This window comes from Lepidochelys olivacea, assembly GCF_965140295.1.
Source record: "Lepidochelys olivacea isolate rLepOli2 genome assembly, chromosome: 11".
Classification (NCBI taxonomy): Eukaryota; Metazoa; Chordata; order Testudines; family Cheloniidae; genus Lepidochelys; species Lepidochelys olivacea.
Genome location: NC_140421.1, coordinates 41,125,210 through 41,151,253, shown reverse-complemented (window position 1 = coordinate 41,151,253; position 26,044 = coordinate 41,125,210). Strand labels below are relative to the sequence as shown.

The window sequence follows — 26,044 nt, the reverse complement described above, 5'->3', positions numbered from 1 at the left end:
GTGTGGCCCGTTGGTACTTCAAGCAGTCATTTTCACAGTATTGCACTCAAATTCTCCAGATAGAAAATAACACTGCTGTTTGGGAACTGAAATCAGATGTTGCCATCTGCTGATCAAAAATTGAAATGCACTCTACTCACAAATGTTACTGTCCACGTTAATACAAAAGTGTCATTAGGGAAGATGAAATGTATAAACGCTTGCAGATTAAAATTATGGAGGATGCTTTCAGTTTTACTACATCTACCTTTAATATTATATTAGTTTTAGTTGCCTGAAAAGTACCTTGTAAGGTCCAGTTTTACTCAAAATTTAAGTTATAAACATGCTTTTGCAAACACAAGACTAATAGAAATGCTTCCATGAATTTATTTAGAAGTCCAGTGGAATTTTTTTTTTAAAGGGACTGCATTGCTTGTTTACACTGGATGCTGTGCTAAAGCCTAAGAACCTGGAAGTGAAATTAAAATGACAGTCTCTAGAGAAGTGAACTGTCTAGTTTATTTTCACTGTCCTACCTGAGAGCAATGCAAAAAGTAAACAAGCAAAGTGGTGTTTAAACAAAGATTATTTATTATAATGATCTATTATGGTTTAAGTAACATAGTCAAAGAAACCTATTTTTTAAAAAACTATTAAGCTGATAGGATTCCTTTTTATATTACCCTAATATTGGATTAATACATGGCATGAACGAACAACCAACCCTGGTTCAAAAGTCTGATTGTATTGCTATCACAAGTCTACTATACCTTATATATGACACCTCAAGTGTCAGTGAGGCAAGTGATTTTTCAAAATTACTTTGAAAAATGTGTGTGGTGATTTAGGGCCTGATCCAATACTCACTGAAATAAATAGGAGTCTGGCTATTGACTTCATTGAGCACTGGTTTCAGCCCTTTTTTATTTTGATTTCATCCTTTTGATTTATAAAGTGACCTTCTATTAAAAGATATTACCCTGTGTTCTTGCAATGCTTTCAATAACTGAGATAGACAATCCCGTGTTAATATTCAGTATTAAAAAGTAGGGTACTTTTCCGTCACAAATAAATGGTTCCTAATAAGTAAATAACACTCCCTTTCTAAATGCCTGGGTGGAAAGCTGGCCCTTACAATATTACCTGAGGTTAACAGATCTGAGGTGATGACAGACCACTGGGAAAAAGGTAGCACCAAGGTGAGAGGCAATCTCAGATAATCAGTTCCCAGTTACATTATTGCTTTAAAGCAGTGGTCCCCAAACTTTTGAGGGTTGTGCCCCACCTTAACCCCGTCTGCACCACCACCATCCCCCAGGGCAGGGAGCAGGGCCACAGCTCTGGGGAGGAAGCGCTGGCCAGCCCCTCCCTGCCCCCAGCTCTGCTCTGGTCCTGCCCCCATTGGTGCTCCCGTCTCTGCGCCTGGTCCCATCCCAACTTCAGCATGGCTCCGCTCCCAGCACTGTCCCCAGGCTTGGCCGTTGGCCACAGCTCCATTCCCAGTCTGGAGCCAACGCTGGGAGTGGGGCCAGGAGCAGAATCTGGCCTTACCCGTGGCTGTGTCCCCTCTCCTCCCTTCCCCCCCCCCCCCCCCCGAGTGGTGAGACTGGTGGACCTTGCAATCATTTCAGTAGAGTGGAGAAAAGAGAGATTGCAAGGATTGAAATAAAGAGCTGATGGAGAGGGATTAACTACATCAGTGTTAAACTGCATATTTGAAAAATTGAGGTGACTGGGAGGAGAGAGATCGTGAAACCGTTGGAGAGACAATGTTGTGGGATGTGTGTTGTGGGTTTTCTTGAGGATAGCGGAGACCAGGGTGGGCTTGCATTGTGAGAGGAAGGAGTCAGGAGACAATGATAAGCTAGAAAAAGGGTTAGGAAGGGAATGAGAATGGAACAATGCAGCAGAAGGGGTTGGAATGGGCTCACTGTGGCAGGTGTGGGAGACTAGGGTCAGTGCTGCCAGGGGAGGAGGCAGGAAGGCGCTCACAAATGTTAACTCAAATTGCTAATATCTGAAGTAAAATGTTATAAAAAAATCAGATTTTGAACAGCAACTATAAATTCCTTCTGTTACTTAGCTCTCAGTGTTGTTTTTTCAACTTCATTTGTGATAATGTCTTCCTGGGCAAACAGAACCTGAATTTCCAATGTAAAATCACCCCAGAAAAAATACCCTACTTTTTTTTTTTTTAAGGGGTGGGGGCTTGCAATCTTTGAGCCTGCCCCTTTTTGCTTTATATGAAGTGATTTTTAAAAAAAAAAAAAACACAGCACAAACCCACTTTTCCTTACTGTATCTTCCAACACATTTTTCAAGTTGGATTTTGGCATTTTAAAGGTATTACTGTGTCTGGGGCGAAGAGCAGCTTTTTCACCCATTAGCTTATGCAGCTTTGTTTCATTCAGTTCATTGAACCTCCAAGAATTGTATGTGACTGTCTTAAAAGACACTTGTTAGATTTCTGCAAGTTGTTTTCATAGGTAGAGGTTTTCTCAAGCTACTAAATACCGCAGATGATTGATCTGAGTTCAGCAACATTCTCTGTAAAGGAAGCGGGGAAGAAGACATACACACTAACTGCTGTTACTATGTACTATTTATGCAGCTGTATCAAGGGAGTCAGCAGAAGATTAATTTAAAACAGTTCAATTTGATTTCTTTATATCACTCATTAGAAAGTCTCAGATGCTCCACTTTAAGTGCCACATGAAACTTACTATTCACAACAATACAAAACCTAGGCTACATCTCCTCCGCCCCATTTATCAGCAAGGCAACCATCTCACATTACAGTTAAAAAAACTGTAAATTATCTTCTACAGATTTACTCCCTTTATGTCTGATGTAAGGAACTGTACAATTTCTTGCAGCTTCCGTAATACTTTCTTGAAACCAGAGTAACTAAACACAATTTCTCTTAAAGGCTCTGGGGGTTTCCAGCCAAAATGACCGAGCCACAATAAAGAAGAAAATTAAGGATATTAAAAAAACACAAGAAAAACTGGAAAAACAGAAAGACAAAGTCCAAAAGAAGGAAAGAGAAGTTCGCAAGAGTGGCAGAGTGGTAGCCGCTGTAGAATCAAGCTGTTAAAATGATTTAGTTTTATTTTAGCACAGACTTACTTCAACTTGAAGAAGTGCAACAAAATTGTATATAATTGTACAATTGAGGAGGTAAAGTGCAACAGTTTAACATGGTAGGTTATTTACTTTAATTTCTGTATTCCCTCTCCATTACATGTTCCATTAAAATGAAATAATGTTTTCAATATTTTTATATCTAGTTGACTCTGCCTGTACTAACAGACAATAATTTAACTTTCTGCCTTAAGTACTGTGCGTGCTTCTATGACTGATATGTAAAAACACCATATGCGTGAAATATCCATTGAAACTTATATGTTTGTGGAAAGTGGGATGTGACATTGGGGGGTGGGGAGTATTAATTCAAATATTAGTCAACTCTTGCAGTTGACTTAAACTATAAATATTGGGTTTAATCTGACATATGGACAATAGAAAATCCTGTCATCAAGTTAAGTGTGACACTGTTTAGCTGTTGCCACTGATGTTGTAAAGTGAAAAAAATTAAGTTTAAGAAAACAGCAATGTCAAATTTATTTAAAAAAACAAAGCATGTATTTCAAATTTAATGAATTGTTTTCTTTAAAATCTTGTGTTTTCCCAGTGGTCCATTTTTAATTCAAAATTTACTGTAGTCATATGCTGATTTTTGAATTTCATGTGTTGCAGCTTACTGAAAGTAGTATGTAAGTAGTTTTCACAAACTACTTATGCTAAGCATAACACTAAATTCTCTCCGTAAGCTACACCATGAGGTGTTGGAACAGGGTGTAAACATAAATAAAAGATCATTTTTTACATATTTTTCCTAAATAATATAGTTTTATAGTTTTATGCTATGAATAAGATGAATTTGCAATGAGTGTGTCTCTTTTCTACTCTCTACAAGATTTTTGGGGACCAAGTTTATGTATTTGCTAATTTTAAACAATACTGTTTTTCCATACTTAAAATACGGAGATGAGAATTGTAGAAAAAATTTATCAATGAAGCACTGGGTTTCTGCATTGTATTTAATTGTTCAGTTATAGACTATAGACTTTCTTTTTAAAGGAGGATTTGATTCTTGGAATAGTTTAGAACATGATTTGATATGTGTTCTTGTGTAATTGCATAACAGCTTATAGAAATATTACAAAAGCACTTCCTTAGATTTTTTTTTTCCAGAAAAATAATGGAATAAAAATGTTAATTCCATCATGGAGTGGAATAGAAAATTACAAGATCTTGGAATTCTGAATTGCTAGTTTGAATATTGCAATTATGTGGACCAAGTTCTCCTTTAAATGTATGAATTAATGTTTTTCATTTTTAATTAAATGATCATTTCACTTCTGACATTTCTCAAGTGTTTAAAATACGGAAGATTTCTCTGAAATTCAGAAGAGGAAAGAACTTTGTGAAAATGCACATTCACTCTACTGATTTTCAAATAAAATGTAAAGTTCATATTTCTATTAAATGCCTTCTCTATTTTCAGTTCTGTGTTTTAATTAAGAAAAGCAGCTTATTGTTTTGCTTATTTTTAATTCTTGGGAAATTAGTGAATTCCAGGAATCTACCTTAACCTCTAGAAATTGATTGATTGACTAGATGTGAGTGGCCAGAGGAGTTCTTTGTTGCTCGCAAAAGAGAAGAATTTTTGTCTGCTGGGACAGGTTGGTCAGAATTCTAGGGTGGTGCAAGATCTGCAATGCCAGGCACTGTTTTCCCCCCTCATCCCTGGGTCCCCTCTTCCTTGTGTATGTGAGGAATGAATGAAGGGCTGATGGATGGAATGGAGGTTATTGATGTAATGTCCTAGGGTTTTTCCTTCTGTCAGCTCCACAGCATCTGAAGGTTGCAGCCATTAAGCTGAGTGCTGTATCTAGGAGAATACCTGAATTAGTTTCAAAAGCCTGTCTCCGCAGTGCTGAGGCAGTTGAACAGGTGCAGATAAGGTGACCGGTTGTGATGCATAAGTTACTCTTTGAAAGAGAACATCCCTGCCTACCACAGCCCCTGGCACTTGAGGCCTGAAAGGGTTGGATGACTCCTTTGAACTTTTTCAGTCCCCAATCACCCAAAGAATAAGTCAACTGAAAGTCTGATTTTTATAAATTGCATTAATGGACACATTTATTGCTTCAATATGATAAAATAAAAAATTTCACATTGCAGTTTCATTTTATCACACACAAACCAACAATTCTAAATATAAATATAGGGTTTAATCCCACTGTTTCAAGAGAGTATAACTATCCATTTCGCTATTTCTGCAACCAGTTTGTTTTCTTTTGATATTCAACAGCCAACTAGCAATAAGTGATTATTTTTCAGTACAGTAATGAAGATGTGTATATATAAAATCAATCTTTTGAACCAGCTACTGTGGTGAAGTAAATCAAACATAGCAAGTCAACTATCTTTACTCTTACTAGGAGTAAATACTGCACACTCTGAAATTTACTAAACAGTTAATTTTCACCACAGCCAGCAGAGGAGGAAAAAACTATTGAAATATCTACATTGGAATAGTTTGCTTGGGGCACTGACTTTTTTTTCCTAATAATCAAAAGGTATGTTAAGCCATAGGTAGCAAAGATACAAGCAAAGGTTTCTACTTCAGTAATTCCACATAAAAACTCTTCTATTCTTTGGACAGATGTTCATTGCAGGCAGACTGTTATAGTCTGTTAGAATGATTTTGCATATTTGTTCTTAGACATTACTAAAATCAGTTCAATTTAATTCTTAAGTGGAAGTTTGATTAAATATTTCAAAATTTTATACAAATTATTCTAAAAAGTTCTACCATGTTAAACATAAGTTTTGAAACTATTTTAAAAACCAAATTCTATTACTTTTAGTATTAGGCTGTCAAGAGTGACAGTTGCAAACATTTAGCAAACACTCCCCTGCTTTATATAAATTTTTACCCCATTCCGCAAACCCTTTCCTGCCCCCATTCCGCAAACCCTTTCCTGCCTGGATTCAGTTGCAGGATTGGGGCATTAATTTGATTACATTGTATTGCCTTTTAGGCACTTATATACAATGGTGATGTGCCACACAAACAAAACTTACCCTCACAACACCCCTATCTATCCTCAATTTACAGATGAGGAATTCATCTGAAGTCATCTCTCACAAAATAGAGGACTATAGCATACTTACCGTTCCAGCTTCTTTCCCTATCTATTCAATAACAAGAAATCATAGGCTTGTGATCAGGCAGACCTTTATACCATCCCCTGCTCTATTTTGACCTGGTAGACTGCTGAAACATAGTGTGTGCTTTCTGGCACATGCACATCTTTCACCCTCATCTTATAGACCAGTTAAGGATTGGTCATCTGAGTTAGGCGCTGGGACTGCAAGTGCTTCTCTGCAGCAGTCTAAGTTTTTGGGGATATGAGAATTCAGTGGAATGTACATTCATGACCCGGCATTGTTATATGGGCTTAAATAGCCGGTGTGGCCAACAGCACAGTTGAAGCTATCAACACTGTTGCATCCCTCTCTAAAGAGAGCTGATATGCTCTTTTTTTCCTATAATATTTTAGTATAGCAAAAGTTGATTTTTGACATTAATTGCACTCTTTAAATACACCTGGTTAACTGGTAGGTCCAGTTGTCCTACTATTACACTGATCTGCTCAGTAAAGATGCAGATTTTGCAATAGAGTTTCTGCATATTAGTAGTTACTGCTGTCACCTAATATATGATTCCAGAGTTCAAGGCTTTACCAGAGTGTCAAAGCCACAGGCTACCCACAAGTGGTATTTGGACATTACCTGCAGAAAGAGAGAGGAAGACCTGCAAATCTTTACTGTAAACCCTCACAAGCTGCTATTTCACAGTAAGTGTAAGTATGCCAACTTCTGTTTCTCATGAATTTTCAGTACAGTTCTCAGAAGACCCATAACTGGTATTTTATACCTGCAATGCATTATACCAGAGGCAGCAGTTAAGATTGGATTTTCAAAAAGAAAGCTTCATTTTGTAAAATAAATGATTTCCATAGCTGATAAACAGTATAGGCAAATACAAGTACAACTTGAGAATAATTTAGTGTACAGCTGTTGCCTTGCCCCTCTGAATGCATCTACTACTAGTAGTATGTTCAGATTCACTGATTTCAGAACAAAGTAAAACAATACATGATTGCCTATTGGAGCTTCTGTACTTAAATTCAGATATTTGTTTCTAATTTTGCTAAATTTATTCAGGTTTGTAAAGTGCTTTTGAGCTCCTTGGCTAGAAGATGGTAGAAAATGTGAAAGGTTGCATGATAGGTTTTATAAACCTTAATGCTTTAACTACTTTAATGTTTCATATATCAGTGTTGAGATCATTTGAGAACTTCATCCAATGCTCAATACAAAGAACTGGTATTAGCAGTTCTGGCTAGCTGCTATTTCAATAATGCTTCCATTAGGAGAGTTTAAGTTGTGTGAAATAAGTTACCCTGGACCCTGTATAAAATCTAAAATTACTGCTCCCAAGATCTAGCTACAGAAGTAAATTGGAAATACACCCGTAATTTATTCCACTTTGTATTTCTTAATCTAAATATTTTGTTTTAATTCAGTTAATTCCTTAAAGTACTATAGGAAAACAGTTATGGACTTCAACTTCCTATTATTTCACATAAAGTATTTGAACCATGTTTGGTGTAAACCTGCTAAACAATCCCTTTGCAAACAGGCAACAAAAACATGTTTACTTTTTCTGGACTGTTGTACAATTATATACTGCGGAATGTGGTCATGTCCTTTGGTTCACTGCTTGGCACACACCAGTCATCTGCTTCATGGTTTTCCACATAATGTTTCCAAGCTGATTCGTTATACACAGGGAGCCTTTCGATTGATTCTGTTGATAAAGCCTGTAAAGAGAGCAGAAGCTATAGTGAAGTATATTTTGCTGAGCATATATTAAACTTTATTAAAACTACAAGTTACATTAAGACTAATATCAAAAGGTGGTAAACTATACCTTTATGTAGATAACTGCATCTGTACCATAACCCTCGAAGGAATATAGTTTCAGATCTCCTTGGAAGTACTGTGCGTACAGACGTGATATAGGCAAACCATAACCAAATCCAGCCTGATAAAAAGCGGGTAGCGGGGAGAGATAAAAGCACACTTGAGTTAACTGCATCATCTGCAGACTGTCAGCATAGCAGACCAATATCTGCACTTCTTAATTTAGAGGAAATCCAGCTAGGGTCAGCATATTACTGGACATGTTAGCATTTGAGAAAAGTAATCACTTATATAAGATCAGAGAGGTGGTGAGGACTCCAATCTTAAGTATTACTCCTCCATACACCAATGTTTCCAAGTTTCCCTCCTTTCCTACCCATTTACCTAAAAACATTCCTAGCTCTTTGTGGGGAGGGGAGAGGACTGCAGAGCCTGGGGACTGCAAAAAGTAAACCCTGCCTCTGAGGGCTGCCATACAACACAGTATTTGGTGCTGTTACTTGCAGCTATCCCAAGGCAAGAGCACTAGTAGAAGTATTCTGCCTTGCTGCAGAAAATTGAATGACTATCTCTATTCCCATGGAAGGAGAAAAGGAGTACTTGTGGCACCTTAGAGACTAACCAATTTATTTGAGCATGAGCTTTCGTGAGCTACAGCTCACCTTGGAAATCCAACACTAACCATATAAGAGAAATGCTGCCCTTAAAAGAAATAACAGCAAGGCAAGGCCTACCATAGGCAGGCTTAACCTGTGCTGGACTTACTTTATTCCAAACCTGTTCTGCACCTCACAGCTGTAGCTCACGAAAGCTCATGCTCAAATAAATTGGTTAGTCTCTAAGGTGCCACAAGTACTCCTTTTCTTTTTGCGAATACAGACTAACACGGCTGTTACTCTGAAACCTGTCATTATTCCCATGGAGCCACTAGTCTGGCTGTTGCTGATCTTGAGAAGGTAGAGACTTAAGACAGAGATGTTATGAGTGCCAATGAAAGGGCAGGTGGCCCAAGAGGCAACCTCCTTAAATTTGCTTGTGGACTACACTATGAAAGTCTGACAAACCCCTGTCCTAAATTGTTAATAATTAAACACTGAGCAAAAGTTAGAAATATTATGCCTTTCACTTAATCACTAGTTAATTTGCGCAGTATCTCTGGAACCAAATAACTTGAATTAAATCTATTGAAGCCACGAGGAGTTTGCAAGGACCATGGGAGTAAGCTCTTTATCAGCACGACTATATGCTATGTACTTTTGTTCTTGTCAGGATTATACGACTGAACGGCTATTTCACTCAAAATGACAAGTATGGACTTGATCCAAAAGAAGGGGCAGTTTTACAACCAGAAGTTCCTAAAATCCTAAATTAATTTCTATTCCTAAATTAATTTCCTTTTCTACTCTGCTTCCAGGACCTAAGTTCAAAGTCCTGTACTCGCCTAGAAACAGATTACAGTAACTCTACAACAGTTCAAGGAATGTCGCTCCTTATTCTCTCCTTCAGCGCTTGAAGAAACAGAATTTCAAACTCAAATTTTGGTAAATATAGTGTGTTTCTTATTTACCATTAAGGCTACAAATTCTGTTTAATGCTGTAAGAGTCTATAATTTTTTTTTTCTTTTCAGAAAGGCACTTTAACTTTTAACACCAGAATTGCTAGACTACTCATTTATCTCCAAAACACGTAGTAGTGCAAAGATACAGGTAATTTCTGCCTTCCCAACTATCAACCATATTCAAGAGGACAAAGTAATAAAGGCTTAGAGACCAGAGGTGTTGCTCGTGATGTCTCAACACGGGGACGTGGTGCAGTTGAATACATATAGTTGAATAGTCTGTCAATTTTCCTCATAGGAACACCGCCACCACGGTCGCTTATCTACAAAATGAATGAACACACTGTTAACTTTAGGCTCCTGTATATAAAAGAGAACAGAGAAACAAGCTGATTTTCATAAAGAATAAAGTCCAAAGAAAGTCTGAAGACTGTACAGTCTCAAGTTGTCCTTATTAAATCATCGGATCAGACTTTATAAAGAAAATCATCAGCTGATAAATCACAGCAATATTATACACACAAAATCCCAGCTGAGGTTAATGACGTTTCCCAAAATGCTGTCTCCAAAAGCACTGTCCACAGTTACACAGAATTACTTAGGCTATGTCTACACAGCCTGCAGCAGTGGGCCTCCCAACCCAGGTTGACAGACTCAGGCTCACACTACTGCACTATAAATAGCAGTGTAGATGGTAATTTGAAGTTAGGGCTTAGTCTGGTGCTCAGGTTCTGAAGCCTAGGCTTCAGAGCATGAACTGTCTACACTGATAATTTTAGCACACTGATAATTTTAGCGGCACAAGCCTGAATTTTGATATGGGTTTGGAGGTTCATTGCTGTGGACTGTGTAGATATACCCTTAGAAGCCATACACCCCACTTACACGTTTTGCACTGCTTTTGAATTCCTTCCAATTTCTAATCTTCATGTGGAGGAAGTTAGGTTCAGTAAAAGTAAGCAGTGGCCATGTCAATTGAATCCTAAGGGTACAAAGTTCTCAGTGCTTTAGCCAGCACTTTAGGAACAAAGATGCTACATAGCAGTGCAATATATTAGTACTCATTTACTACTAGAGCAAATTTGAAGATTTGTTTCTACTTATGTGAAGATAAATTCTAAGGAAAACCTATACGCTGCAGCCAACCTTGGAAATCCTACACTAACCATATAAGAGAAATGCTGCCCTTAAAAGAAATAACAGCAAGGCAAGGCCTACCATAGGCAGGCTTAACCTGTGCTGGACTTACTTTATTCCAAACCTGTTCTACACCTCACTCAAGTAGTCACTTCCACCTGGTCTGGATAAACTACAAATCTGGCTATCTTTCGTTCCTAAATTGGCACTTTATCCTTGAACAGGAACATGGTTTATTTACATTATAGCTACAAAAAATAATAAATATGTTGAAAGGTTAAAGTGATGTCACAATCTCCCATTCACATGAGACTTGTGACAACTTTATGATGCTTCCACTCATCACTGACCCAAGGCTTGAAAGACCTCAGAGGTCTTATTCCGTGCACAATACATTATCAGCATTGGTACAAACTTCATGTCACATCACCCATTCATAATAAAATATTCCCCGCAGGTTCTGAACTAACTATTTTCCATCAAACTAAGTATCAAACAAAGCAGTTACCTTCACAGTTAAATCCTCATTGCCTAATATGACGTGTACTTGAATTGGAGGGTAAACGCTTCGATCAGTATAGCGTTCCATTGTGGCTCTCATTGCATTCTGAGAAATATTTAAAATTAAAGTAAAATAAGTAGTTTTAATCAAATCTTAGATTTGATTGTAACTTTTAAATTGTGCTGTTAAAATGTCAACTTAGAAAAACAGTTTTATGTGTGCCCCTATATAGATTGTATTTCCATTTTTGCTTCTTTGTACTTGTATAAAGATGTAATAAACATATTTCTTCTTCAAAAATATTTCCTGCTTGCTTTTTACCACAGGAATATCAAGTCTGGTCTTGCCTGGCTTTGCTACAGTCTTACTGGGGGAGACTTAGATGTATATCATGAGCTAACCTTATTTTAATGGGAGAGGAGCTGAATTCTCACAGAAACATCTCTCCAAGGATTAATTAAGCCATTGGAGTTGAATACCACCAATTATTAATAAAAAACAAAGTTTTACACAGTCTATCTCTCAATTATCACCTATCCGTCTTGTGTGATGTCCTAAATTCACTGGTTCTCCAATCAGAGTCAATCTGAAAAAAAATTAGTAGTCTACAGGCCTATGAAAAAGTGTAGCTTTAGTTCTGAATTGCTTTACTAGTGTGATTAAATTACAGCATGCATAGGTTCTGTATGTTAGAAAAGAATCTGAAGAGGTGTGGCTTGATATAGAAGTCTTAGTATTCCTGAATGAATGATTAAGATACAGGACACATTTTCAAAGCCTCTGATTTTACACACAGTCATTTGTGTACAAATGATAAGATTTAGACATCTATCTACCTGATCTGTGAGTGCAGTCAGGAACTTAAATGTCTGAATCTTGCAATTGCAGGGACAAATTTGCAAGTTGTTGTTTAAAAATTAGTTCAACATGTCAAATACACAGCTCAGTACACAAACATGCCATGCAGATTTTGTAATCTTACTGTACAAACCTTGAAAAGTTCAAAAACCATGTGATAGAGATGGGATGGTACATATACTACTTGCATGGGGTGTCCTGATGATTTTGCTGGAAAAGAAAGTAACCCAATCAATTAGACAACATACTGGAAGCCCACTGTTAGTTTTGGTAATATCCAAGTAGTTCAGACAACAAATAGAATCTGGTTTTGTTTTGGCTGTTTTCACTGATAAAACACAGTACAGGGAAATGGAAAAAAAAAACTGAATAGAAATCATGAAAACATTTGTTCTGTAGTCCAAATCCTGCGTTTGTGATGTCATGATCAGTTGTAGAGACTGAGTTGTCAGAAACAAGATTATGGGACACAATGAGTGCAGAGCCCTACAACTTCCAGGGAATGGGAAGAAGCTGAGATCTTATTTGAACATATTTCTAGTAATAAAATTGAGAAGGGGAAATAATTGTTTTTAAAAAGATGGTCTTGAAAAATTGTCACATTTTACAATAATGATTAATTACACTGCAGTTACATTGCAATTACAGTGTGATTCAACTGTGGCCATGCTTTATTAATTTAATGCCTGTAATTAACATTAATCCATAAAACCAGCTGACTACATTAAAGCATAATTACAGTGTAGCAGGACCTTGCATAATGAGTATACCAAAAATCTAAAAATATATATTCTAAGTATGAAACATAGTAACAATAAGTAATTAAATCACATAATTAATATAATAAACACAATTCCAGTTATACTCGTTAGTGATAATGAGTTATCAAAAACCATAAAGGAGTGAGAGGAGCAGACTAAGAACAATGGACTTAAAAAAAGCAGACTTCAACAAACTTAGAGAACTGGTAGGTAAGGTCCAATGTGAAGAAAATCTGAGGGAAAACGGAGTTCAGGAGAGCTGACAGTTTCTCAAGAGAACAATATTAAAGGAACAACCGCAAACTATCCTGATACAAAGGGAAGATAAGAAGAATAGTGAGACACCAATAAGGCTCCATCAGGAGCTTTTAACAGACCTGAAAAATAAAATTAAAAAAAAAAAATCCTACAAAAATAGAAATATGGACAAATTGCTAAGGAGGAATACAAAAAACAGCACAAGCATGTAACTACACAATCAGAAAGGCTAAGTTACAAAATGAGTTACACCTAGCTAGAGACATGAAAGGCAATAAGAGGAGGTTCTTTAAATACATTAGGAGCAACAGAATGATGAAAGTGTAGGTCCCTCCACTTTGGAGGGAAAAGAGAGGTAAAACTGATGGCATCAAGAAGGCTGGCGTGTTTAATGCCTATTTTGCTTCAGTCTTCAAAACAAAAGTTAATGGCAACCAGATACTCAAAACAATATTAATAACAAGGGGGAAGGAATGCAAGCCAAAATAGGGAAATAACAGGTTGAATATATCTAACTTATATAAATATTCTTTGAATTGGCAGGGCCTGATGAAATTCACCCTAGGGTACATAAGAAACTAATTGAAACAATCTCGGAACCATTAGCAATTATCTTTGAGAACTCCTGGAGGACTGTTGAGATCCCAGAAGACTAGAGAGGGCAAACATAGCAGCTATCTTTAAAAAGGGGAACAAAAGAGGACCTAGGAAATTATAGCCCAATTAGTGTAACTTCAATACCTGGAAAGATACTGGAACAAATTATTAATCAATTTGTAAGCACCTGGAGGGTAACAAGGTTACAAGGAATAGCCAGCAAGGATTTGTCACGAACAAATCATGCCAAACTAACCTAATTTCCTTCTTTGACAGGGTTACTGGCCTAGTGGATAGGGCAGAAGCAGTAGATGTGGTATATCTTGATTTTAGTAAGGTTTTTGATACAGTCCTACCTGACATTCTCATAAGCAAACTAGGGAAATGTGGTCTAAATGAAATTAGCTTAAGGTGGGTGCACTACTAGTTAAAGACCATACTCTAAGAGTAGTTATCAATGGTTTGCTGTCAAACCAGGAGGGTGAATCTAGTGGAGTCCCACAGAGGCCAGTTTTGGGTCCGATACTATTGAGTATTTGCATTAATGACTTGGACAATGGAGTGGAAAACGTATTTATAAAATCTAAAAATGACACCAAGCTGGGAGAGATTGCAGGCACTTTGGAGGCCAGGATTAGAATTCAAAACAACCTTGACAAACTGGAGAATTGGTCTGAATTTACCAAAGTGAAATTTAATGAAGACAAGTGCAAAATACTTAACTTAGGAAGGAGAAATCAAATGCACAACTACAAAATGAGGAATAACTGGTCAAGTGGTAGAACTGCAGAAAAGGATCCGCGGTTATAGTGGATCACAAACTGAATGAGTCAACAATGTAACGCAGCTGTGAAAAACGCTAATATTCTGGAGTGTTGTATGTAAAGCATGTGAGGTAGTGTCCCTCTGCTCATCACTGGTGAGGCCTCAGCTAGAGTACTGTGTCCAATTCTGGGTCCCACACGTTAGGAAAGATATGGACAAATTGGGGAGAGGCCAGAGAGCAACAAAAATTATAAAAGGTTTACAAAACTTGTGAGGAAAGGTTAAAAAAAACTGGGCATATTTAGTCTTGAGAAGAAAAGACAGAGGGCACCTGATAAGTTTTTAAATAACTAAAGGGCTGTTATAAAGAGGACAGTGATAAATTGTTCTCCATGTCCACTGAAGGTAGGACAAGAATGAGCTTAATCTGCAGCAAGGGAGATTTAGGTTAGATATTAGGAAAAACTTTTTTAACTATAGGAGTAGTTAAGCTCTGGAATAGGCTTCCACGGAAAAGTTGTGAAATCCCCATCACAGGTTTTTAAGAACAGATTAAACACCTGTCAGGGATAGCCTTGGTTTACTTGGTCCTGCCACAGTGCTGGAGGCTGGATTTGATTACTTCTCTGGGTCCCTTCCAGCCCTCCATTCCTATGATTGTATATCCAAACTGTAACTACACTGTAAACTAGTGTGATTTATCATACTTAGTAATACAATCAAAGTTTCTTAGAGGCACCTGTAGCAATTTAACGTGCTTTTCTCTACAAATATTTCCAACCCTCAGGCTAGGAGTATGGAGGAGAACATATTTTACCTTGACACGGAATGGTAAACTTACCAAAGTCAAAAGAATAAAACTGGTAAGTGCTTATAAAATATAATTAAGGCCTCACTTTTAGTCCAACCTTAATCAGGCTTTCCTTCGTGTGCCCTCATTTTTGCAGACATAAATAGGGGGTGTATTTTTGGTCATGCAATTATTTGTAGATGCAATTTAGATCACTCCAAATTCTTGTTAGCAGATCTGCCTGAATTTACTTTTAATAACTTCAAAAACATTGCTGTTCGGATCAATGCTACCACTGTATTTTGGATGAGCTCAAGTAACTTTAATATACGCATACATGTGCATGTTTCTGTACACTAGAACCTCAATTTTACAAATGCCAATCTTACAGATGACCTTTTATACGAACCATTTTTCCCAATGGTGAAAAAAACCAAAGTCACGTAACAAAAATGATATTGATAAAAAACAAGTCAACATTCCTTTGCGTTTGAATGCATTTATTGCATTGGAAATTGTTTTGCAGCGGTCTGAAGACTAAAAAATGTGATCCTGTGCACCATATTTCAATTAATGCACTGTTCCCACTGTAATTTTGAGGTGTTCAATTTCATTAATTTTTTTGATTTATGAACTCCAATTCCCAATTAGTTTTAAAAAATAAGAATTCTGCTGCATCTGTGTATGAATGCTTGTAGTCAAATTTTCAAAAGCTGTTTTGTCACAATTGGTGGTGCAAATACTTGTTTACATGGGCACACAAAAGATACAAAAGATCTTGGGGAAGGGGAAACAGGGCTGTTAAAAGTTGTTAGACCAGTGGCTTTCAACCTTTTCCATTTGCAGAACCCTAAAAAATTGCAAATGGTGGTCCAAATGGAGTGGAAATCTTAGATGTGGTTCACTGACCCCAGGTTGAAAACCACTGTTCTATGGTAACAACAACCTTTCGCAGACCCCTTAGACACTGTGTTAGATCAACAGTGGAAAACTATCATAAAACCTTCTGCTCAGCCTGATGCTCCTCATTTGAAAGAGGAGGATCCCCAATTTCCACACACACTTACCATTCAACTCTTCAAGCACAAGTTCTGGAGAGCTCATGTAATACAAATCACAAAGTCTCTTAGCATTTTCATAGCCATCTACAGGAAATCAAAACAGAAAAATGTAAATACAAAAAATACATTTCCCTCCTTTTTTCAGATGTTTTGTAGTTTATTGAAAAGAACATCAACTAAAAACCAAAACTATTCTGCACTCTTATTGTGGACCTTTGGTTTAACTACAAAATCATATTAAATTTGAACTGGAGTTTTCTGCTCTACATAAAAATGATATTAGTACGATATAAGAAGAACCTAATTTATATTAGTTCTCTATAGATTTTAATGTACCTTTTCAAAATTCTTGTTCAGCTGGTCTGCCTGAATTTACCTTTAATAACTTCAACAATATTGCAGTTAGGATTAATGCTTCCAATGTGTTTTGGATGAGCTGGATTAACTTTAATTTTTCCACCAAACAGCAAAGCTGCCAACAAAGAAAATAATGTTTAATAGGCAATAAAATTTCACAATTTTCATGTCTTCAGCATTGCTGAATGGAACAGAATAAGCATAGTTTATAATTTCTGGCTGTGGCATTCTTAAAGAAAAATGGTTCATTTGCTTTGCTGATGACAAAAAAATGCTTTATAGGCATACACAGGTATTTCCAAATGGATCAAGATGATGCTGTAAGCAGCATGTTCAAGTAAATAATCAATACCTAAAGATAAACATAAGATATACCAACACATTCCATTCATGAATTTTCCCCTGTAACAGTAGTACTTACAGTGTTGATTGAGGAGCATTCTGATTGAAATGCGACTCATGTAGAAACGATCTAAAAAATACTGCACATTCTGACAGGTCACTGGATCAACACCAAAGCTTTCCTTGTACTCAATCACACCTTGAGCCATTGTAGGAATTACATCATTGTGTCGGTTCCGGATTGTTATCACAGTATCTGTAAACCTAACATTAATGAACTGTCAATTTTTCACTTTCAGGTGAATTTAACACTCACTAAATTCCTGTCAGCAAAGGAAAGTGAAGCCCACTATTTACTCATATAGCATAGAACCACCCTAGCAGAAAAAGATAGTCACTTTTCAGCCTCATTTAAACTGAAATTACCAATAAGGGTGCCATATATAATAGGGGAGTTTATAGATAGATATTTTTCAGTAAGAACTGAAGTGAGACCAACAATGTTTGCAGAGATCACCATGTGGCTGTCAAATGGCAACTACCTTCAGATACTGGTGACCTGAACTGAACTAAAAGTAAAAGGTTGCATGTGCCATTATCTAAACCACACCATTTTACTCACTCTCAATTTCTACAATTTCACAGAAACTGAGTTTTGGGGACCAGAATTATACTTTTGGTAAATCAAAAACAAAACATTTTTCTTGATTTAGTGAAAAACTGTGGGTCATATTAGCATTATAATCCATTACTAAAAGGTCAAGGCCCTTAAGATAGTCTACACAGCAACTAGACACCCACAGCTGGCCCTTGCCAGTTGACTCAGGTTCACAGAGCTCGGGCTGTGGGGCTGTTTCACTGCTGTGTAGACGTCCAGGCTCGGGCTGGAGCCCAGGCTTTAGGACCCTGCAAAGTGGGAGGGTCTCTGAACTCAGACTCCAAAGTGAGCCTGGAAGTCTACACAGCCCAAGTCCTGCGAACCCAAATCGGTTGGCTTGGGCCAGACGCAGGTGTCTAGTTGCTGTGTAGACATACCCTTAGAGATTTTCTTCATCTGAACCATCAATTGCCATTGTTTATAAATATACATATTTTAAAGTATTTTAAAAACACACTTACCTATGAATAACTTCTGAATCTTCTGCACTTTTGTCCTTAAAGTCAAGGATTTCCTGAAGACTCTGAACATACCTAAAACATAAATCCTGTATGCTAGATTTTTGTCATGCTATTCCATACAGATCTTCTATTTTGTGAAGACACTAACAATTTTCTTTTAACATTTGTTAGCTTGTAATCATGAACAATAGCACAGACCCACAACAGTCATGTTATAGTTATGGTTAAAGAGGCATTTTCATTACTAGCCCCTACTTTCAGGCACTTTCAACTTTCAAAATAATATCTTGTATGCTGAAAATACCTTGGCTTGTTCTCCTGCCAAAAGTGTTTTTTTTTTTTTTTAGTTTGTTACAAATTTTAAATCATTCAAATGGATAAAAAAAATCATTAAAACTCAGTAAAATCATTTTAAAATGTTTTTCACACTTGAAGCTAGTCATATTTTTCTTGCACTCCATTTTGACAGCTTTTTTGAGAACTACTTGTATGCCAAGTTTGAATTTTTACAATGAACAGGTTGTAACAGATTAAACATAGTGTTCTATTTATCTGGCCAATTTAAAACACCCTTTAGGTGCAGGGTTGTACGCACACAAGTTTCAGACTGCTTCTCAGGGCTGTGATAACTCATAAACAAGTCAGTTTTCCTATAATATACATTAAAATGTTTTTTCCTGTTGTGCTTTTTTAAATAAATTCATGAAATAAGCGACTTTCCCAATAAAATGCATTCCCGTAAGCCTCTCAATAATGTGACTGCTTAATTGACACATTTGTATTTTATTATATGAGCAGCTGCTCTGTCAATTTTTCACTTTCACATTAATTTAACACTCATTAAATTCATTCTAAGTTCTACCTGATTACTCCTGAATGAATTCTGCACCACTGCACATGTGAAGAATTCATGTCCCCTGCAGATTTTTTTTCTCCACAGAAAATACATTGTTGGAGAGGGGCTGCAGTTACACCTTTCACCCACCAGGGTCTGATGTGGCAGCAAAACAGAGGGCAGCCATCTCACCGTAGCAGCTAAGAGCAATAGGGAGAGAGCAGAGGCTGCTTTTCTCACAGTGATATGCCTGTGGGGTCAGGTGAGGGGAGATGGGATATGGAGGATGGACAGAGTGGGGCCCATAGGGCTGCTGGGGTTTCATAGACTGGGGTTCAGAAGGGCTAGTTGCGGGACAGACTGTGGCAGGGGGGAGTGGGATGCAGGGCCATCAGAGGGCAGAGGGATGCAGGGCCACATTGGGACAGGGGTAGGGGGTTGCTGAGTGGGGTGAGGGACACATGAGGATGAGGGCAGGGGGTGCAGGGCCACATGGAGACATGGGCAGATGTGCTTGACTGAATGGGAGAGGCTAGGGGTCAGCCAGGCTCCCCAACTCCTTAACAATCCCTCCCCCACACCCAACCCCCCTCTTCCATACTTCTCCCAACCACTCTCAACAGCCCTCCTCATTCACTCCCAGCCACGTTCTCAGCAATTACTCTCCCTCAGCTCCTCCATTACCCCTGACTCCCCAAAGCCTCTGCACTGCTTCTGAGGGTGTGGAAAATACGTTTCTTTGTTGTAGTTTAAATGAATTATTACTCAAAATTATATATTAATATGTCTAGTAGGGAATCTATATGTCCAAAACATTTCCTGAATCTTTTTTTTTGTCTGTATTGTTACAGACATACTTGTTGATAGGTATTTTGAAATAAATTACCAAAATAATTGAAACTGGTGTGATTATATTGTGTTATTTTGACAAATAAAATATGCAGAATTTTGCAGAATTTTAAAATATTGTGCAAAGAATTCTTAAATTTTTGGGAACAAATTTTTATTTTTTGCTGCAGGATTCCCCCAGGAGTTCCTGACGCTTCGGCAGGTTTTTAAGTGAGTAATGTTCAGTATAGCTACATTTAAAATGATGAAAATTATGATGATTTTTTTCCTGCAGGGCTGATCTTAAAGTCAAATTCTTCAGATGATGTTTTAAAGTGCAAAATTAGACCTGCCCCTCAAAATCCAATAAATCATCTTTGTGCAGGGAAGTAAGTGGGGTTGTGTAGAGGATAGATTCTAAACACACACCCACACACTGAAGACATACTCCTCCACCCACCCAAACCAGTACACACACAGTAACATGCTTATTGCCACATGGTGCATTAGCCCTTTAAAGAGGATGGGGCTCATCCTGACCTGTGCCAGGTCTAGACTGGCTTACGAGGTGATCATCAGGAAGCCACCTGATCCTCAGATCAGCAATGGTACTTCCTAAAAGAGGGAGTCTGCTCAGTTAGAGAAGGAGAGATCTCCAGAATACAGGAAGGCTCATGTAGCAGAGCTACGATTAGAGAATACCTGGGAAAGGACTTTCTATGCCACCCTAAGGGAAAGACAAGGGTTGAAGGAACTGTAGGGCTAAGGAAAGACTGGTTTTGATCTAAGTTGACATTGAACTGTGATGTTGTTTTAATACATCAGAACCCACAAAGGGACATGTTTGCAACATGAGAGCCTATTTGTGGTTTGGGAATGGAATCCTAAACAGGCAAACAGAGGCAGTGAGTGAGCCCAAAGTCAAACTAAGTAAACCGCTGCCACACTTACATATTTGATATGGCTAATGCTGTGATTTATTTTAAGTGCTGTATGGAGGAAAATGAGCTAATCTCTTAAAGCTCTTAATCAGTAAAAACAAAAACATTACTGCCAAAAGAAAAGTAGTCCTATATTAAATTCATAAAACAGGTATGAATAACAAACATAAAAATGGAAATATCTTCAGTACTGGACCACGTATTTAATCTCACTGCTAGTACATGATTGTTCAGTATAGTAATGGTTACTCTCTAGAAAATGTCTTGAAAAACCTACTACTAATAGGGATGTCACTATCAGTTTGGGCCAACATTTATATTTGTTAAAATCAGATTTTACAAAACATAAATCCAATATTTCCATGACTTATCCAATAGAAATAGATTCATAGATATTTAGGTCAGAAGGGACCATTATGATCATCTAGTCTAACCTCCTGCACAACGCAGGCCACAGAATTTCACTCACCACTCCTGCAAAACCTCACACCTATATCTGTGCTACTGAAGTCCTCAAATCGTAGTTTAAAGACTTCAAGGAGCAGAGAATCCTCCAGCAAGTGACCCGTGCCCCATGCTACAGAGGAAGGCGAAAAACCTCCAGGGCCTCTTCCAATCTGCCCTGGAGGAAAATTCCTTCCCAACCCCAAATATGGCCATCAGCTAAACCCTGAGCATATGGGCAAGATTCATCAGCCAGATACTACAAAAAATTCTTTCCTGGGTAACTCGGATCCCACCCCATCTAATATCCCATATCAGGCTATTGGGCCTATTTACCATGAATATTTAATTAGATAAATTTTGCAGATCATTGAAGGCTCCAAGATCTTAAAATGGAGAGGAAGGTAAGGATCTTAGATCTTCTTTGTCCTATGGGTGAGAGAAGAGAGACAACAGAAGATACTGTAGGTAAACTGTGTAAAGTGTAAAGCTAGGTAAGTGGTGCAAAACAGAGGCTTTGTGGAACACTGGATCACCTTCTATGGAAACAGAAAGATGTAGGGCTTGGACTGCCTCCATCTCAGTAGAAGGAGAACCAATCTTCTGGGGGGAACAGACTAGCTAGAATAGTTGGGAGGGTGCATCCAAGGGGATAAACACATTGCATATAATTGAGACTCTAGCTAGCACGCATGTAAAGAATCAAGGGGCATAAGGCAATCAAATATATTCTCCCATATACCAATGCTAGAAGGCTGGGACTCAAGAAGAACTAGAAATGCTCATTTACTATCAGAAATATGAAACCTGATAGGGTGAGTCACATAAGTGGAATGTTAAAATCACTGGATACACTATTTAGGAAAGAGAGTCAACAGAAGGGGAGGCAGGTAGAACCCTAAATAAATATTGATAGTTCAGAAGAACAGGCTCTGGAATGATTATGAATTAACATTCTAACTGATAATTACAAGATGGAGTTACTAGGTGGAAGTCCATTATAGATCCCAAAATCAGCTGAAGGAACAGAATCAGCAGCTCCTTCAATTTCTACTTATAATGTATAGAAAGAAAAATTGCATTATGATGGGGAACTTCAATATTGGAGATATAAGTCAGAGGTCTCACGCTGCCACTGGTATAACATATTTGGATGATAACTTTAATTATCATTAAATTATAGTTGACAACTTTCTACAAGTATTGCAAACAATCTGGGGTAATTCTATATGGGACCTCATTCTGATGGATAAAGATAAACTGACTGTTGCTTTGATGCAAATGATCATGACTGAATGCCATTTATGTGCAAATAGAATAGTCCCAACCAGTATGCTTTAATGCTTTAAAAAGGCCAATTCCCGAAGTTACACAATGGCAAGCAAAACGAGTGGTAGGAAAACTGAAACCTCAAAATGTGAGTTGTTTATTGTTAATTGTGAATTGTTTAAGAATGCTTCTAGTTGCCCCAAAAATATAATTCCATAATCAAAGGCTTTTTAGGTTAAAACCATCCTGGTTAAGAGAGGAAATGAAAGTAGCTGTTAAAAATATTATAACAAATAGGAAGGTGACAGCCATGAGTACAAATTGGCAGTTAGGAAACTGAATCTCTCATCAGCTTCTCCATAATTATTGCATCGGATCAAAGAATTAAAGGACTGTGGCATAATCAATGCCACTCAGCATTGTTTCATGGAAAACAGGTCTCTTCAAACTTTAGCTAATCTCACCCAAAATGATAAAGGTAACTGACATAATATATTTAGACTTCTGTAAGGCATTTCTCTGAACCCTAGATGACATTCTTATGAAATAACTACTACACAAAGTCAATGTAGTCCATATCAAGTGGATTATAAACTAGTTAACAGATCACAAAATAACTAAGTAAGGTGCCAGTGGAGGTGTTTCTAATGTTGTTCCACAGGGATCTGTTCTTGGCTTAAAGCTACTAAATATTTTTTTTGGATTATTGATGAATCATGGCTGGTAAAATTTGCAGATGACACATTGGCCCAGTAGAAAATTGAGGGGGGCAGACCAGTTATACAGTTATTCAGGTCTGGATTGCTTGGTAAGGCAGGCTCATTTGAACACGTGCATTTTAATACATCCAAATGCAAACTCACATCTAGGAACAAAGAATGTAGATCACACTTACAAAAGGGGAACTGTATCCTGGAATGGAGAGGCAGTGAAAAGGAATTTGGAGTAATAGTAGATAATCAACTGAACATGAAATCTTAGTCCATGTCTACACTGTCTCGCAATTCAGACTATGGGGGTGTGAATAGCAGTGTGCACCAAAGTGCTGCTCTGGAATTCTCTCATGTGGACACTGAGCACAAACCAAAAGGCTCCTAGTTCACATTAACAGGAACCTTTTAGTTTGAACACGCAGTATCCAGACCGGGGAGTTAGAGAGCAGCACTTTGATGCGCACTGCTATTCATACCCTTGCACTCCAAACTATAGGGGAGTGTAGACAAGCCTTGTGTGTGATGCTGTAGCTAAGAGGGGTAATACAATCGTTGGATATACAAGGACTCCTCGGACTTACGACACTTTTCAATTGACTGCCTGTTTCGCCCCTACAACGCTTGTTTCACCCTTGTCACTCAATTTGCATAAAGTTTGCTTGAAATTGCTGTAGCTCACGAAAGCTTATGCTCAAATAAATTTGTTAGTCTCTAAGGTGTCACAAGTACTCCTAAACAGGATAAGTAAGTTTATATATTTATTTGGATGCTGTTTACAAAATGCAGTGTACGGTAAATACGTTGATGTTGCAACATTAGTCATCTATAATTCATTTAGTACAAAAATCTGGATTATTGTGGTGAAAATAGTGTATCAACCCTTGGTTCAGGAACCAATCCCCCCTTTATACCATTGATTCCTATGGGAAAAGCAGTTTCAACTTACAACATTTCGATTTATAACACAATTCTGAGGAACAAATTGTGTCGTAAGTCCGAGGACTCCCTGTATAAACAAAGGAACATCAAGCAGGAGTGAGGAGGTGATCTCGCTCCATACAGCATTAGTGAGACTATTACTGAACCACTTCTGGTATCAACACTTCAAAAAGGATGTTGAAAAATTGGAACAGGTTTAGAAAAGAGCTAAAAGAATGACTTCAAGTTTGGAAAACATGCCCCTAGTCAGACGTTAGAAGCTTCATCTACTTATTTTCCAAAGGAAAGTTAAGAGGTGACTTGATCAGTTTATAAGTACTTAAATGAAGAGATTTCTAATGGCTCACAGCTTTTTAATCTATCAGAAAAAGGCAATGGCTGAAAGCCAATGGCTGAAAGCTGAATCTAGACAGATTCAGACTAGAAATAAGGTACAAATTTAACCCTCAGGACAATTAACCATTGGAATAATTTATCTAGGGATATGATGAATTCATCATCACTTGAAATCTTTAAATCAAGACTAGAAATCTTTCTAAAAGATATGCTATAATAAAACAAAAGTTATGGGCTTGATGCAGAAACTAATGGTTGAGATTCTATGGGTTATGGAGGTCAGACTAGATCATGATAGTCCCTTCTGGCCTTAAAATTAGGAAACATCTTAAACATAAACAAATGCCTTTTCAATGTCTTTAACCTAGAAGGATGAATGAGGTTGACTGAATATGAACTATAAACAGAAGTGAAACTGACTAGTCTGTTTCTTCTTGAAAGAAAAGCAAGGAGTAAAAACATGATGATCAGCTAGAAGTAAAATACTCAACACTCTCTCAAATAGAATTTTAGATAGTAACAATCACATTCAGAAGAAATTGTTTAATGTTACCATATAACAAACATGTATCTGAAGAGTTTCTCACTCAGTTGCTTAGTTTCTTAGTGTTTCTTAGTATACTTGCACAACAATAACCCTTAAAGGTAAGATAAGAAATACAAGACAGTTCTTACCAGCTCTGCACCAGCTGAACTGAAGGTGTCTTTAGCAGGTTGTCTGGAAGCAGACTTATTTCTTTCATTATGTTTGCCAATCTTACAGGCAACTCTTGTCTCAAAAACATGAACGAAGTCTTTTCACAAGCATTTTCAGATCCTAAAACCAAAATATATTTGGAAAAATCAGAATATAGTTAACATTTGTGGAACATCTTTATATAGCTATATATAGATCACTATTTTCCTGCATATTTTTGTGTCTGGCTCTGAGGTTAAATTAGATCAGGTTTGAACATAGGGATAACTTGGATGTGACCCTTTGTAGAACTGCATTATTTCACCTTAAAACAAAAATTGGTAGATACTAGTTACTTTGTCACTTAGGAACAAGTATGTTTTAAAAGATATTTTTCACCATGAATTAAATAAGCCAGTTGCTTACAAAGAGTATTGTGGCACTGGGGGAGGGGGAGGGTGTCATCACATGCAACCGTAAAACAACCTGAATCAACAGGATCTGAACCCTGGACCTTCACATCCCCAATACAGGCCCAATTCATAAAAAATTATCTCTTTTGTTGTTTTGCCTCAGCAAGGGAGGATGGGCTAGATAAGTGGTTCTTAACCTGGGGCACATGCACCCTCTGGGAGTGCGAGATGCCCTTTTTGGGGGTGCAAGACATGCCAGATTTTTTTAGAAGGTAAATCATCGAAAACACAAATTAAGTACAGGCACATAAGTACATCTACTTTGTTTCATCAAAACTATGTATTTATTAACATTATACATTTTTAATGATTACTGTAATATACATTGCAATGAAATTATCTCGCTACAAAATACAGTGTACTGCCATGTTGCTAGGTATTTCTTGACGTCTGCGCAGATGATGATGTGGCAGCACCGCGGCTTTGTTTGAATTCAGT

General features: G+C 37.5%; 2 protein-coding genes across 6 annotated transcripts in view; one reads left to right on the top strand and one right to left on the bottom strand.

The window, feature by feature from the left end:
• LOC311528525 (neurabin-1-like) overlaps nt 1-4,446 on the top strand; it is a 90,057-nt gene extending 85,611 nt beyond the window's left edge. Inside the window, exon 18 of one of the 3 annotated variants that reach the window (XM_084643660.1) lies at nt 2,912-4,446. In XM_084643660.1, coding sequence (XP_084499786.1) covers nt 2,912-3,079 — 168 coding nt within the window. In that variant the 3' untranslated portion in view covers nt 3,080-4,446. The remainder of the gene's footprint in view (nt 1-2,911) is intronic. The other 2 variants (XM_084643658.1, XM_084643659.1) reach the window with 2 other exon arrangements.
• Nucleotides 4,447-4,593: 147 nt separating this feature from the next.
• PDK1 (pyruvate dehydrogenase kinase 1) overlaps nt 4,594-26,044 on the bottom strand; it is a 29,529-nt gene continuing 8,078 nt past the window's right edge. The window contains exons 2-11 of one of the 3 annotated variants that reach the window (XM_084643855.1): nt 25,133-25,274; nt 18,153-18,224; nt 17,113-17,297; nt 16,711-16,806; nt 16,341-16,418; nt 12,236-12,312; nt 11,251-11,349; nt 9,818-9,928; nt 8,054-8,167; nt 4,596-7,943 (exon numbers count right to left, since the gene is read on the bottom strand). In XM_084643855.1, coding sequence (XP_084499981.1) covers nt 7,803-7,943; nt 8,054-8,167; nt 9,818-9,928; nt 11,251-11,349; nt 12,236-12,312; nt 16,341-16,418; nt 16,711-16,806; nt 17,113-17,297; nt 18,153-18,224; nt 25,133-25,274 — 1,115 coding nt within the window. In that variant the 3' untranslated portion in view covers nt 4,596-7,802. Of the gene's footprint in view, nt 7,944-8,053; nt 8,168-9,817; nt 9,929-11,250; nt 11,350-12,235; nt 12,313-16,340; nt 16,419-16,710; nt 16,807-17,112; nt 17,298-18,152; nt 18,225-25,132; nt 25,275-26,044 lie in introns of all 3 variants that reach the window. The other 2 variants (XM_084643857.1, XM_084643856.1) reach the window with 2 other exon arrangements.